General features: G+C 54.8%; 2 protein-coding genes across 4 annotated transcripts in view; one reads left to right on the top strand and one right to left on the bottom strand.

Annotated features, from left to right (window-relative positions):
- Positions 1-2,253: 2,253 nt before the first annotated feature.
- PHOSPHO1 (phosphoethanolamine/phosphocholine phosphatase 1) lies at positions 2,254-8,064 on the top strand. Of its 3 annotated transcripts, XR_006181606.1 has the most exons (5): positions 2,254-2,352; positions 3,735-3,852; positions 5,093-5,209; positions 5,948-6,988; positions 7,135-8,064. XR_006181606.1 is itself a non-coding variant. In XM_042886941.1 (4 exons), the coding sequence occupies exons 3-4, from the start codon at positions 5,165-5,167 to the stop codon at positions 6,707-6,709; spliced, it is 807 nt and encodes a 268-aa protein (XP_042742875.1). In that variant the 5' UTR covers positions 2,254-2,352; positions 3,735-3,852; positions 5,093-5,164; the 3' UTR covers positions 6,710-8,064. The 3 variants fall into 3 exon arrangements, 2 of the variants coding, with proteins under 2 accessions (XP_042742875.1, XP_042742877.1); XM_042886941.1 differs by having other exon boundaries at positions 5,948-8,064; XM_042886943.1 differs by lacking the exon at positions 2,254-2,352 and adding an exon at positions 3,278-3,502 and having other exon boundaries at positions 5,948-8,064.
- Positions 7,864-12,309, bottom strand: part of ABI3 (ABI family member 3) — a 4,892-nt gene continuing 446 nt past the window's right edge. Inside the window, exons 2-8 of the mRNA XM_042886940.1 lie at positions 11,286-11,453; positions 10,673-10,849; positions 10,040-10,119; positions 9,765-9,860; positions 9,283-9,461; positions 9,043-9,171; positions 7,864-8,869 (exon numbers count right to left, since the gene is read on the bottom strand). Of these exons, the coding sequence (XP_042742874.1) occupies positions 8,709-8,869; positions 9,043-9,171; positions 9,283-9,461; positions 9,765-9,860; positions 10,040-10,119; positions 10,673-10,849; positions 11,286-11,453 (990 nt within the window). The 3' untranslated portion in view covers positions 7,864-8,708. The remainder of the gene's footprint in view (positions 8,870-9,042; positions 9,172-9,282; positions 9,462-9,764; positions 9,861-10,039; positions 10,120-10,672; positions 10,850-11,285; positions 11,454-12,309) is intronic.

The raw sequence follows: 12,309 nt of genomic DNA, 5'->3' as shown, positions 1-12,309 counted from the left end.
ATTATTACCAGTACAAACTTGAAGCCTGTGTTGGAGGAACCTCAGGAGACCTGGAATGGCCTGAACTGAGCACACCTACCTGCTCTGTGTTGTGTCCCAGCTGATGCACTGAGGGGTTTGCAGATTTGGATGCATGGTGAAGTCACCCCATGCAGTGAAAAGCAAGGAGTGGAGTTTTGTTCTCAATTTTCTTGACAGTTTGTTTTTTGGTGGTGCTTTGTTGTTTGTTTGTTTGTTTGTTTGTTTGTTTTTTCCTCTCTCTGATACCAAACAAATATTATTTGCTCAGCAAATGTGTATTGCTATAAAAGAAATGTGTAAGATGACAGCGTGTTGGGAAGGAGATAGCACAAGGTGACTGCAATTGAAGGTTCCTTGTCTGTGTACCTTAAAGACAACAAGAGTTCCCCTTGTGAATAGAAAAAAGCTGCAGTTTTACTCCAGGGTTCCCCAAAAGGTGTAATCCAAGGAGAGCAGGACTCTGAGACAGTTGGCCAGATGGATTTCATAGGGTCTGCTGAATTAGGCTTCACCTGAGTGCTGCTGTGTGTTGCTGGAGGGCCATGGGCAGCAATGGGGCGGCTGGCAGCTGTGTGCAATTGTAGGCTTGCTGGGTTGCTGATGCAATCCACTTGTTGGTTAGAAAACAGGACGACAGGCTTGGAGAGAAGCACACAGCAGTGAATTTCCTTCAGCATAGGGATGTTACACCCATTGTGGGGAAATTGTGTGTTCATAAGAGGGTTGCCTGCCCGTCTGGGGGTTGCCAGGAACCAGAGCAGCCCAATGCAGAGCCATGCCGTCCTCACTTGCTCTCCTGGATTCTCAACAGTGGAAAATCACTGGGATACAGGATCACCCTTGCCAAACTCCTCTGCCTGTGGTGTTTCTGGAATGATCTTCGCTCTGGTGGTGCTGCTCAGTGGGAAAGAGACAGCGTGCAGGGGACAACGTGCCCTTGTTGGGTTTCCCATTGCCTTGGACCTACTGATGGATCACACAAACGCAGCCTGCTGCGTTCCTGGGGGGTGGTGTGAGCACGGGGGCTGTAACAGCCCCAACGTCCCAGACTAAATAGATGATAGAACAGTTCCTTGATAATCAGGATTCTTCCAGAGGGGAGGACGGTGCCTGCAGGCAGCTCTCACTGCATAGAAGTCAGTGTGCTTTAACTCTCAGAAGCGAAGTCCGTTAGGAGAGATCTCAAAATAGCAGTGCTGTGGCTGCAGTTACGCTGCGGGCTGGGGCTGGATTTTGGAGAAATAGGGGGGAATCTACGGGGCTACGCCTGGCACTGCGGGCAGGGAGCGCTCCGCAGCACAGCTGGCACCGGAGAACTCCAATTTGTGCAGCTCTTCTTCAATTTAGCGCGGCTCCTTCCTTTCTTTAGCCGCCGTTAATTAGAAAGCAGGACAAAACCCATCTTCTGGCAGCCTCTTCAGGACGTGTTTTTCAATGCCACGCTGTTGCGTCCCTCCCTGTGCGCGTCCTCAGTGCAGACTTTATACAAGCAGCGCTTTGCTTCCCCTCCCAACCCCCCCCCTTTTTTTTCCCTTAATCACTGGCGATCCCGGCCCCAATTACACGTCCTGCGGAGCCGCAGATACCGCTTCCCCCCGCCCTGCGAGCACGAGGGGGGGTCGGGGCGTGGGTTCGCTTTGCAGCACTCTGCAATTCGATGTCCTGCGGCGGAGCCAGCACCCAAAATTAGCCGTGCTGCGGGCGGCGCCCGGCCAGAAAAAGAGCTATTTTGGGGTCCTGTCACCCACAAACGGGGCATCTTGGGCAGCGCCGAAGGGCCGAGACCTCGCCCCGCCCGGGCGCCGTTTGGGGTGAATTGCCGCATTTTTGGGTCCGAGCCTCGCTGTTGGTTTTTTTTTTTGCAAAGCAGTGCGAAACGGCGAAGCTTCTCGGAGATTCAAAAAAAAAAAAGAAAAGAAAAGAAATAGGTTCTTGTTGGTTTATTGCTGATTTTGCTGTAACTTTTTAGGAGCAAAGTCACGCTACGGCCGCGCTCCCTGTGTGCTGGTGCGCGTCCCCGACGTTTATTTGGGGAGGGGAACGCGGCTCTCTGCGCCCCCGCCCGACGGGAAAGGGGCGGAACTTCTGTAAGCCCCGCCTCCTTGCTGCGCGCAGGGCGGGCTGCTATTGGCTGCGTGGGCGATGACGTACGCGCACTGCGGTTGTCCCGCGGCGCCGCGCCGGGGCTTCGTTTGCGTCGCCTTAAAGGGGCCGCGCTCGCGGCAGCCCCGGCAGCGGCGCCGGCCCCGCGCCGCTCCCCAGTCGCTGGTGTCTGGCCGTGCTCCGCCGCTCTGTGGGGTGAACCGGGCGCTCCCGGGAGGTTCCGATCCGGTAAGGAAGCCCTGGAGGCTGCTCAGACATGAGTCGGCACCGGTACGGCTGCTGCCGGTACCGAGAGGTGCCGACTCCAGTAGGAGGCTGCGAGGAGCGATGCACAGGGACGGCTGGCACCGGTACCAGGAGATACAGGCGGGTACCGGTACCGGGAGGTGCCTGCTCCGTGACGGTCTCCAATGGCTGGTGCGACCGGTGCCGGGAGGTGTCAATCTGGTAGCGCTGGTGCCGGTACCGGGAGGTGCTGGTATAGAGCAGGAGCCTTCAGGCACCGATCATGCGTGATCCAGCCCCATTGCGGCTGTCACCCGTACCGACAAGACCCGAGGAGCGACCACGCATCATCCGGCACCGGCCCCGCTCCCTGTGCCGGGCGGTTCGGTCCTGGCAGCTCCCGGTGCCGCTCCTCTGCATGCGCCCCTCGCCAGCCCCATCCCCGGGGAGCGAACCGCACTCCGGGAACCGATTTTGGGTTCCGCGGAGCACCGGCTGTCTGCCGTCCAGCGCCTCGCAGGTGTAGCATTTTGGGGCTAAAACAGCCTGCTTCGGGTTTGCTGCTTGTTGGTTTGGTTTGGTTTGTTGTTTTGTTTTGCAGAGAGAGCAGTGCTTTGGTCACGGCGCTTTGAACTGCGTCGTCCTCTTACTGTCGGACAGGGGGAAAAAACAAATGTATAAAATGAACCGTCCCCATGGGCGGTCCCCAATGGATCATCTACCAACGGAGGGTGCTTTCCTCTCCTTTGCTTTTGGGGCAGCAGCACTTTGTTTTCTGCTTTTCCTTTAGTACGGGTTTATGGGCTGGGCAAACAAATTCGGCGAAGGTCAGCGGTTGGGTTTGGGGTTTAAAAAAGGGATATATTGTCTGTTCCAGAAACAGCAGCTAAGCTTAAAATCATCAAAACCGGAGGCGTGGGGGTAAGCAGGGCGATGGAAGTGTGCTTGGGCAAGTGGGAGATGTCCCAGTGCCCCTCAGTGTGCCAACAGGTCCTGCAGCAGTGCTGGCTGGGTGGGTGCAGCACTGCGCTGCTCTCAGCCGGCGCCGTGTCCTGGGCTGAACCCGAAATCATGGGATTAAGCTGTAAATCCCACAGCCGGGCAGAGTTCCCCTGGGACACACAGCGGTGACCGCTCCGCGGAGATAACGAGGGTGGCAAATGTCTTTGGGTTCCTGTGGGGGGCGGGAGGATGCTTGAGGGGGATGGGAGGGATAGAAAACATCGAGATTTGGGGGATAAATGACCCGGAGAGATTCATCTGCGTGTGACACCAGCAGCTCCCTGCTTTTATCGGGGACATTTTCACCCTCGTCTCGAAATTGAGTTTCTTTAACCCTTTGCTTTCGGTGCCGTTAACGAACCAACTTCTGTTTCGTTTTCCAGTTCCAACCTTCAGGCTTTGAATAATGTTAGGAAGCACGGCTGCTTTAATTTTATTTTGGAAGGACTCGTTTTTCTTTGCAGAAGGTGGAAGGACACTCTCCCAGGAAGCAGCTGCCCGGTGAGTCATCTCCACGTATAAATAGCACTGGTGGGAGCGGTGCCGCGGTTTGCTGCTCGCAGAGCAAAGGGGTGCAGTGCTTCTCTTTAGATGGAGAAAGAAAGCATCCATCCCTGAGGAAATCCTTGGTCTTTATGCACAACGTAACTCCAGGACTTCAGCTTTTAGAGCTGCCCGTAAGCTGTCATCCGTGGGGCTTCATGCAGCTCTGTTCCAAGGCTCTTTGCTGCTGTAATGCGTCCTTAAAGCTCAGACCAAAATGATTTTGGCACCAATGTAGAATATAAAGAAAAAAGTCACAATTAATCTTCCGTGCTGTTTATTCTGTTTCTTTTGACTCGAACCTGAAGATCATAGTGGTGAATTTCAGCCCCAGACTGGCTGTGGCTTGATTTGGTTTTAAATGATGCCTGTGAATAAGAACCATCTTTTGGTGGGTGCTTACAAACAGAAAGTTGGTTTGGACAACCTGAGGTTGTGGGAGAAGCAGATTATGGCAGAGTAAATGGATAATCTTCAAGTTCCTTTCCAGCCTAAGCCTTTCTGTGATTTGTTGTGGCCAAAATAACCCGGTGCTGGCCTTAAAACAACTCAATTCCCAAACAAATCCCCTACAGACAAAAAAAAAAAACCCTCTTCATAAAATGACACTGACATTAAAAAAAAATCATTGAAATCCTCCTCGATTCAGCCAGCAAACCATTAAATTGCCCACGTCCCATTGTGCTATTCCTCCTGCCCAGGTCTCCCACCAAGCTGAACTCTGAGTTTTGGCATTCTGAGGTTTTCTGTCGCTCTGTTTTTCTCCCCACACGCTGCAAGAGGTTGGCAGGATTGCAGATCCAGGGCTGTGCCTGCACTGCGGACAGCAGGCTGGCACGACTCAACCAGAGCTGCCTGCGCCCTTCTTTGCCTTCCAAGATAATTGCTCCATTTAAAAAAGCAACCCAAACTAATTAGACAGGAAGAAAATCAGGACGATTTTTGGAACGGGATGTTGTTGCTGGGTTGGGTCTTTTCATGTGTGGCAAAGCCTGAGTGCTTGGGAGAGCTAAGAGGGATCAGGAGCATTAAGTGGTCCCTGCCCACTCACGCTGCTCCCTACAGAGTCATTTAATTCTTCAGCTCCTGATACAAAAGGTCATGAGCTTGGGAGTTCAGTGCAGGACACGGGCACGTAGCGTGCTGCACGTCTGTGCACATCACATCCATTAACCAGCATCACCCTTATGGTTTGCAGGGAGGATCCCAACACAGAGAGCCCTGAAAGAGACCTTCAGCAAAGTGGTGCTTGAAGAGTGATGGTCTTAAAATGAAAAGGTGCTGTGAGGGTGTTGGGCTGCCATGCCTGTTTAAGGTCAGTGTGATTCTCAGTGTTTTCACCTCTCTGTCTCTTCTCAGGGTCAGGGAGCAGAAGTGAGGTCCCTGTCCTGCATGTCTGATTGGTGGCAGGCGGTGAGCGGGGGCTGCTGGGTTTGGCACTGGGCCTGGGCTGAGGCTGTCCAGCTCTGTGTTGTCAGCAGTGTGGTTTTACTTTGGAGAGAAGGGCAGACCCCAGCTCTGAGCCCAACCCAAAGGGAAACCATATCCAGGTGACAGCAAAAATTTAACCTGCAGAATCTTTTCCAAGGAAAAGCCAGACTCGTCCTCGTGAGAATGGCAGCAAGAGGGGTTTGTTTGCAGGTACACGAATCCTTTTGCACAGGTGTGATGTGAGTGGGATGGGGAGCAAACTGCCTCACCCCTTCCCCAGCCCATGGAACCACGCCAGCAATGTCCCCATGTCCCTTGGGAGGACGTGTGTCAGTCCTTGGCACACTGACCACCTTGTCTGCAGTACAGGGATTAGCAGTGGCAAAGTGATCTCTTTATAGGAAGGATAAACACTGCAGGGTCAGGGCTGAGGTATGTCAGCAGGGGATTACCCCCAAGGTCCCCAGCTGGGTTAATGAGCTACATGGCAAAACGAGGGCAGGGATAATTTGGCAGAGAGATGCCGCTCTGCAGCGCTGGCAGCCTCTTGTGCTGTGTTTGTTGCCTCTGGCTCCAAAGCCAAACGCTCAGCTCACTATGGGCGCTCTTCTTCCCCCCTCAGGGTGTTGGCATGGCCAGCTCCCGGCCTCCCAAGTACCTCCTGGTCTTTGATTTCGATGAGACCATCATCAATGAGAACAGCGACGACTCCATCGTGCGTGCAGCACCGGGGCAGGCGCTGCCTGAGCACATCCGACAGAGCTTCCGCGAGGGCTTCTACAATGAGTACATGCAGCGTGTCCTGGCCTACATGGGGGACCAGGGCGTCAAGATGGGGGACTTCAAGGCCGTCTATGAGAACATTCCCCTGTCTCCAGGCATGCCTGACCTCTTCCAGTTCCTCTCCAAGAACCACGAGCTCTTTGAGATCATCCTCATCTCCGACGCCAACATGTTTGGCATCGAGTGCAAACTGAGGGCGGCCGGTTTTTATTCCCTCTTCCGTAAAATCTTCAGCAACCCGTCCAGCTTTGACAAGAGGGGTTACTTCACCTTGGGGCCCTACCACAGCCACAAGTGCCTTGACTGCCCAGCCAATATGTGCAAACGCAAAATCCTGACGGAGTACCTGGCCGAGAGAGCGCAGGAAGAGGTGGAGTTTGAGAGGGTATTTTACGTTGGGGATGGTGCCAATGACTTCTGCCCTTCGGTGACTTTGACTTCAGCTGACGTTGCTTTCCCCCGGAAGGGCTACCCCATGCACCAGATGACCCAGGAGATGGAGAAGAAGCAGCCTGGAGCTTTCCAGGCCACTGTTGTTCCCTGGGAGTCAGCTACCGAGGTTGCCCGCTATCTGCAGGAGCTCCTCAAGAAGAAGTGCTGAGGATGGATGGCTCCAAAGAGGCTTGTTTACGACAAACAGCTGGGAAGGGAGAAGGCTGGAAGGTCACGTCCTGCACCCCGTGTTTATTTGGCACTGCTCACTTGGACTTTGATTCCTGGACTGCTTTCCTGCCTTCCTCTCCGAGCTCCTATCTCCCCAGTGATTGAAGCACTTTCTCTCCCCCTACGTCCTTTCCTCTTCCCTCTGCCACATTGAGATGAAGTCTTCTCTATGCAGCTTAGACGGCTTCTCTGCTGTTGGTGGTTGGCAACACTAATGGTATGGTTTGGTTTTTTTCCCTTTTTGACTTCACAAGAGCAGTTCTTTACCATCCACAAGTCAGCTCTCCTGCAGGCTGAGCCCTGCACGTGATTCCTCTTCACTTCACCCCTCTCACCTCCTGCCCATCTCCACTCTCCATGCAGGAGCCTCATGCTGTTGCCTTGAACCCAGTGCTCCAAGGGCTCTTTGCCTCTCCAGGAAGCCACAAGAAATTTAGTCTAGGCAGTTTGTGCTGCCCAGGCTCCCCAGCTCACCATGCATCCCACTCCTTGCTCAGCAGATGAGCTTCGCACAGGAATTTATTGTCCCTTCAGACTTCATTTTCTGAAGAGAAAAATCATGAGAAATCAAGGAAGTCTTTTGGAAGGTTGGTACCATGCAAAAATAAAAAGCAACCCTCCTTCAGTTCCCATTGCCCTCACCCCATTTTTCTGGGGGGGAGGCAGAACGGCCACATCCTGCTTGAGGAGAAGGACCTGACTTCACCTTTCTCTTCCTCCCCATCACTTCTCCTGGGGCAGCAGCCCCCCAGTGCAAACAGCTCATCTCCATGTCTTTGCTGGGTCGTATTGACTGCCCTGCAACCTCCTGCCTTGGTCCAGAGGTGCTGAAATCCTCCCAGCTGGAGAGAAAGGTGCTTTAGCACTTCTGGTATCAGCTCCCCCGGAGGCCAAACCCTCTTACTCCACCACAGTGTTAACTGCCCATTCTAATTGCACTCTGTAAAAGGGAGCTTGCAGTATTTTGCTCTCTGGTGTTGGCTTTTCCTGGATTTATCCACAGCCTTAAATGACCCCCCGAGAGTGGCTTGTAACTACTCCAAAGCATAGAAATCCTGGCAACAAATCAGAGAGGTAAGGAAATAACCAAAGTAGCCCTGAGATGATCCTCCTTTATTTCATTTTTTCCCCCTTTTCTTCGTTCTTCCTCGTCTGGACACTGTTCAACTGTGTGGAACTTAAAGCCATGGAATTAAAAAAAAAAATACATATATATGTATATAGATATATATCTATATATTACAGATACACAAGTTCTTTGTATCCAGAACATAAACCTGAGTGTGAAATGGCTCTGAGGTGCAAGCACATGGTGTTTCCCTTCCTCAGGCTGCAGGAGGAGGCAGGCAGCCTTGGGAACTGACCAGGGGAGCAGCAGAGTGGGGTTGGATTATAAGCAATGCTCTGCAGGTTGGGCCTGATCCTACAGCAGCCCCTTTGGTGCAGGATTTAGACCTGGCTCAGCCTCCTCTCTCTCCATCTCAAGCAGCTGCAGATAGGGAGCAGATCCTCTGTGGTTATTGCTCTCCTCCACATGCTTGTTTGTCATTTCTGAGCTTTGGTCCTGCTCTACCATCAGTTCTATGGGTTCAGGAGCAGCAGCATCAGGGCCAGCCCATGGGATTTCAGAGCTTGCTGCTCTCCCAGTTCCAGCAGTTTGAGGGACAGGGGAGTTGCCTCAGTGCTAAACCTTCACAGCATCTCCAAAACAGCGATTGCTGGTGTCATTAAAAAAAAAGATAAAGGGTGGCAGAGGTGTGAGGAGCAGGCAGGGGGATGTGTGGGGCGCAGGCAGCAGCATGTGGCATGGGGCCATGGCATGGCTGCAGCAAAAGGGCTGAGCTGTGCAAAGCCAAAAGCCAAAGGCAAAGTGGAGCCCTCGCCTCCTGCACATGGCTGAGCTGGATGGGCAATGAGGGGTCAGGAGCTCCTGGTGCTCAGAAGGGCTCCACGTAATTGCCAGGGAAGAAGCCTGCCTCCTCGCCCAGGATGCCTTCACACCATCCATCAGAGTACCTCCGTGTGACGTAGATGAGGGCCCCAGGCTCGAAGGAGAGCTCGTTGTCCTTCTGCCGTGTGTACGGGTAGAGGGTCAGCACTGTGCAAAGAAGGGGAGAGAGGCCATGGAGCAGAGTGGGGACAGCTGAGATGGGCAGGAGGAAAGGGCTGCACTGCCCTGTAGTGGGGCAGTCACATCCTCAGTGCTGTGACCACAGTCAGGGCCAAAGAATCTGGTGGATCTCAGCAGATCTGACCCTGGAGCTGCTGTACCTTTGTCCAGGTAGCTCTGTGGGGCGCAGAGGGGTTCCTCTGCAGCTGGTGGTGGTGGTGGTGGGGTGAAATCCTCAAAGTTGGGCAACACTGGTGGTGGTGGCAGTGGTGGCTCGAGGTCATCGGGGACTGTAAAACAAATTCAGTGAAGGCCAAGGGGCTCCACGTGGAACAGAGACCACGCACAGCACTTGTGTTTGAAATGAGCACCCCGGCATCCACAGACACTGCAGCACTCACCTGGAAGGCTGAAGTCCAGTGGGGGCACAGCCAGGTCCCCTGGTGGTGGTGGGAGCAGATCCCCAGGGAGAGGTGGGGGTGGTGGGATGGTGGCTGCAGCTGGGGTGGGTGGTGGACCCGGTGGGGGTGGAGGTGGGGGTGGTGCTGGGATGCCTTCCCCAGGGGTTCCTCCACTCGAGCTGAGGATTCAGAGTCAGGGAAAAGGTGTTGGGGGGGGGGGACAACAACGTCACCATGGGCAAACACCCCAACATCTGCGTGCAAAGCCATTTCCCCATTCTGTGTCTTAGCTTCCCCCTTGGGAACCATCTATGTCAAGTTTTTTTGCTTTAGAGATATACAGTGAATTTCCTGCTCCCCAGAACCATATTGCTTATCAAAACCTCTCTGCAAACAGATGCAGTAAGGTAACCACAGCTGCCCCAGACCCACTAATCCTCCTCCCTGGGCATTCCAGACCCCCCCCAGGTCCAGGCTGGTACCTGACTGATGTCAGTGAGGAGGCTGATGAAGCTGCAGAGAGCTTTCCCTCGGGAATCACAGGAGGCTGGATGGGCTCAGGGACACGAGTGCTCCTCCTGCCAACAGAGCAGGCGCTGAGCCCACGCTGCCAGGTGATGGCATCAGGACAGGGACAGGACACTGAGGGCAGCTGCATTAGGCAGCACACCCATGGCTCTGTCCCTGCTGTTGTCACCTGCTCAGCGACACCCAAGGCAGAAAGATTTCCTACTGCACACCACCCCAGAAGCCTCACCCCATGGTGCCTGCAGACTGTTGACTCTTGATCCCTTTCCGAGACAGTGTGCCTGTGCGGGACAGCTGGGTGCTGTGGTCCTGCAGGCAGGAGAAGACACAGACATATGGACAAGCTCATTGCATCCCATGCCTACCATGCCCCTGAAGTGCCCTCAAGGCCTTTGCTGAACTCTTCTCAAAAGGATGGGGGCTGTTGGAAGCTGCCCCAGCTGATAGGAGCAGATGTCTGCTGTGTGGCATTGCCACCGTGGGAACTGCAGCCCAGCACCACCACTTCCCCTCCGACTCCATGGTGGTTTCACACTGTGCACGTGGCTCTGATGCTGCTGAAAACCCACAGGCGCCTTCCGGTGAGAGGCAGCTTACAGGGGCAGTTTCAGTGCTGAAACAGCACTGGGGTAGAACAGCAGCTCAGCCCCAGCCTTGGCTGAGCAGCTCTGGGACTGTGTGCCTTTGTAGCACTGACAGTGTTCCATTCCCCTCATGCCCCAAGATGAGCCCTGCTGGGACAATTCCTGGAGTGGGCTGGGCGAAGTATGGAAAGACCCCAATTCTCTTTCCAGGAGGGGTTTGTGATCACAGAAAGTCCACCTGAGCCTCCACCTTCCCACGGGACACCCTCCAGACTGACCTTTATGCCATGGCCAACGTCGTCCAGGATGCTGAAGTTGAGGGGTTTCCTGTAGTAGGGCTCCAGGGACGGTGGGTTGGGGGGGGATGTGATCTTCTGGTGGGATGGGAACCTCTTGCTGACAGTCAGAGAGCCAATCTCCCGGCGAGACACTTTCTCCTTGTGCATGTCAACACTCTGTAAAGATGAAAGGCTTTAGGAAGCCTTCAGGTGTCAGGAAGAGGATGAGTGGCCGCAGGGCTCTGTGTCAACATCCCCAGTTCTCCAAGGGGACAAGGCCAGTATCCACCAAGGGGGGATTACAGCATCTGAGCCCTTGTGACTGCTGCAGGGCGGCTCCTTGGGGGTTTCCCCAGAGGCTGCCATGGTCTCCAAACACCCAGACCAAGACAACCCCTCAAGAACAGTTTCTCACCCCTCGGTGGACTTTTTCTTTAGCACGTTGGGTGACCAAGGTGCTGCAAGGGCTGACAGGCCATTAAAACCACAGGGAAGGATGGTCTCCAGTCCCTATATAAGCTGCTCCCCTTTTTCTGAGGCCAACCCTTCCCCAGGGCCCAAACCCCACAGCAGCACAGACCCATAACCAGGCAGTTGCTGAGGTCGGACCCACCTGGGCTACACAGCTGACGTTGGCCTCCAGCTTTTGCAGCTCGGCTGCCTGCAGGTCCAGCAGCTGCAGGAAGGTGGTGGCCAGCCTGCTGACCTGGTAGGCCACACTGGCCAAGGACTGCGTGCTGAACGCCATCGTCTCCTCCAAAGCCTTCCGCTTGTCGCTCGCCTGGAGGGTGAAACACGGCCCTGATGAGCTGGGAAGGCTGACAGCACACCATGCTGCTGCTGCCATTCCCACACTGGGGTCACAAGGGAGCAAAGGGGCTTCCTTCTGCTTTCCAAATGCATCACAGTTCCTCCAGCTCAGGCGGTGGGACTCAGCGGTGCTCAGCACCACCAGGGTGCGGTGGAACAAGCACAGAGGGGGGTCAGGAGGGTCTGTCCCAGCCCTGTTGCCAACAGCTGGGGAAGCAGTCTCAGTTCTCTGAATTGTTCTGCATGCTTCCCCTTCAGAGATACAGCTGGGGGCTGTGAACCGGCCAGAAGCTGCAGCAACAAGAAAACAACCCAGCCCTAGAGGATGCTTAATTGAGGCAGCAGCAATGTCTGGCTATGGGACAGGGAATGCTAGGGTCACAGCCCCAGATGGTTGGGGGGGCACCCGCATCCTCGGGTCTGCCATGGGGAAGTGAGGCCAGCAAGGTAGGATCCTTAAAGCACCCAGGAGACCCCCAGTCACAGCACTGTCCCCAGCCAATGGGGCCAAACCAACCCTTTTGCATTCCCTCAGCAGGTCACAAGGACAGGGGGGAGGAAGGCAGCACAGAGCCCAGTGCCCACCGTGTGCTGGGAGGGAGAGAGCATTGCGCAGCACCTCCCAAACCCCGAACTGCCATCCCCGCTCCCATCCAGCACCAAAACACCTGGAAGACCCCCCCCCCCATATCCCATAACCCTGATGGATGAGCAGAGGGGAAACTGAGGCACAAAAGCAGCGCTGAGGGCGCTCAGTGCTGGGCAGGAAATGAACGGGAACAGCAAAGCCTTCGCCCTCACACCATCCTCCCCACCACCCCCCCCGG

The sequence above is a fragment of the Lagopus leucura genome, unplaced genomic scaffold, assembly GCF_019238085.1.
Source record: "Lagopus leucura isolate 7727_CA_CO unplaced genomic scaffold, USGS_WTPT01 Super-Scaffold_100066, whole genome shotgun sequence".
Taxonomy (NCBI): domain Eukaryota; kingdom Metazoa; phylum Chordata; class Aves; order Galliformes; family Phasianidae; genus Lagopus; species Lagopus leucura.
The sequence above is the reverse complement of the archived record's forward strand: the minus strand, read 5'-3'. Positions and strand labels throughout refer to the sequence as shown.

Excerpts from the sequence above, each read along its gene's own strand:
- PHOSPHO1 (XM_042886941.1), top strand. The coding sequence starts at position 5,165 with ATGAAAAGGTGCTGTGAGGGTGTTGGGCTGCCATGCCTGTTTAAG. Across the intron at positions 5,210-5,947 it reads GGCTGCCATGCCTGTTTAAG|GGTGTTGGCATGGCCAGCTC; the intron begins GTCAGTGTGATT and ends TTCCCCCCTCAG.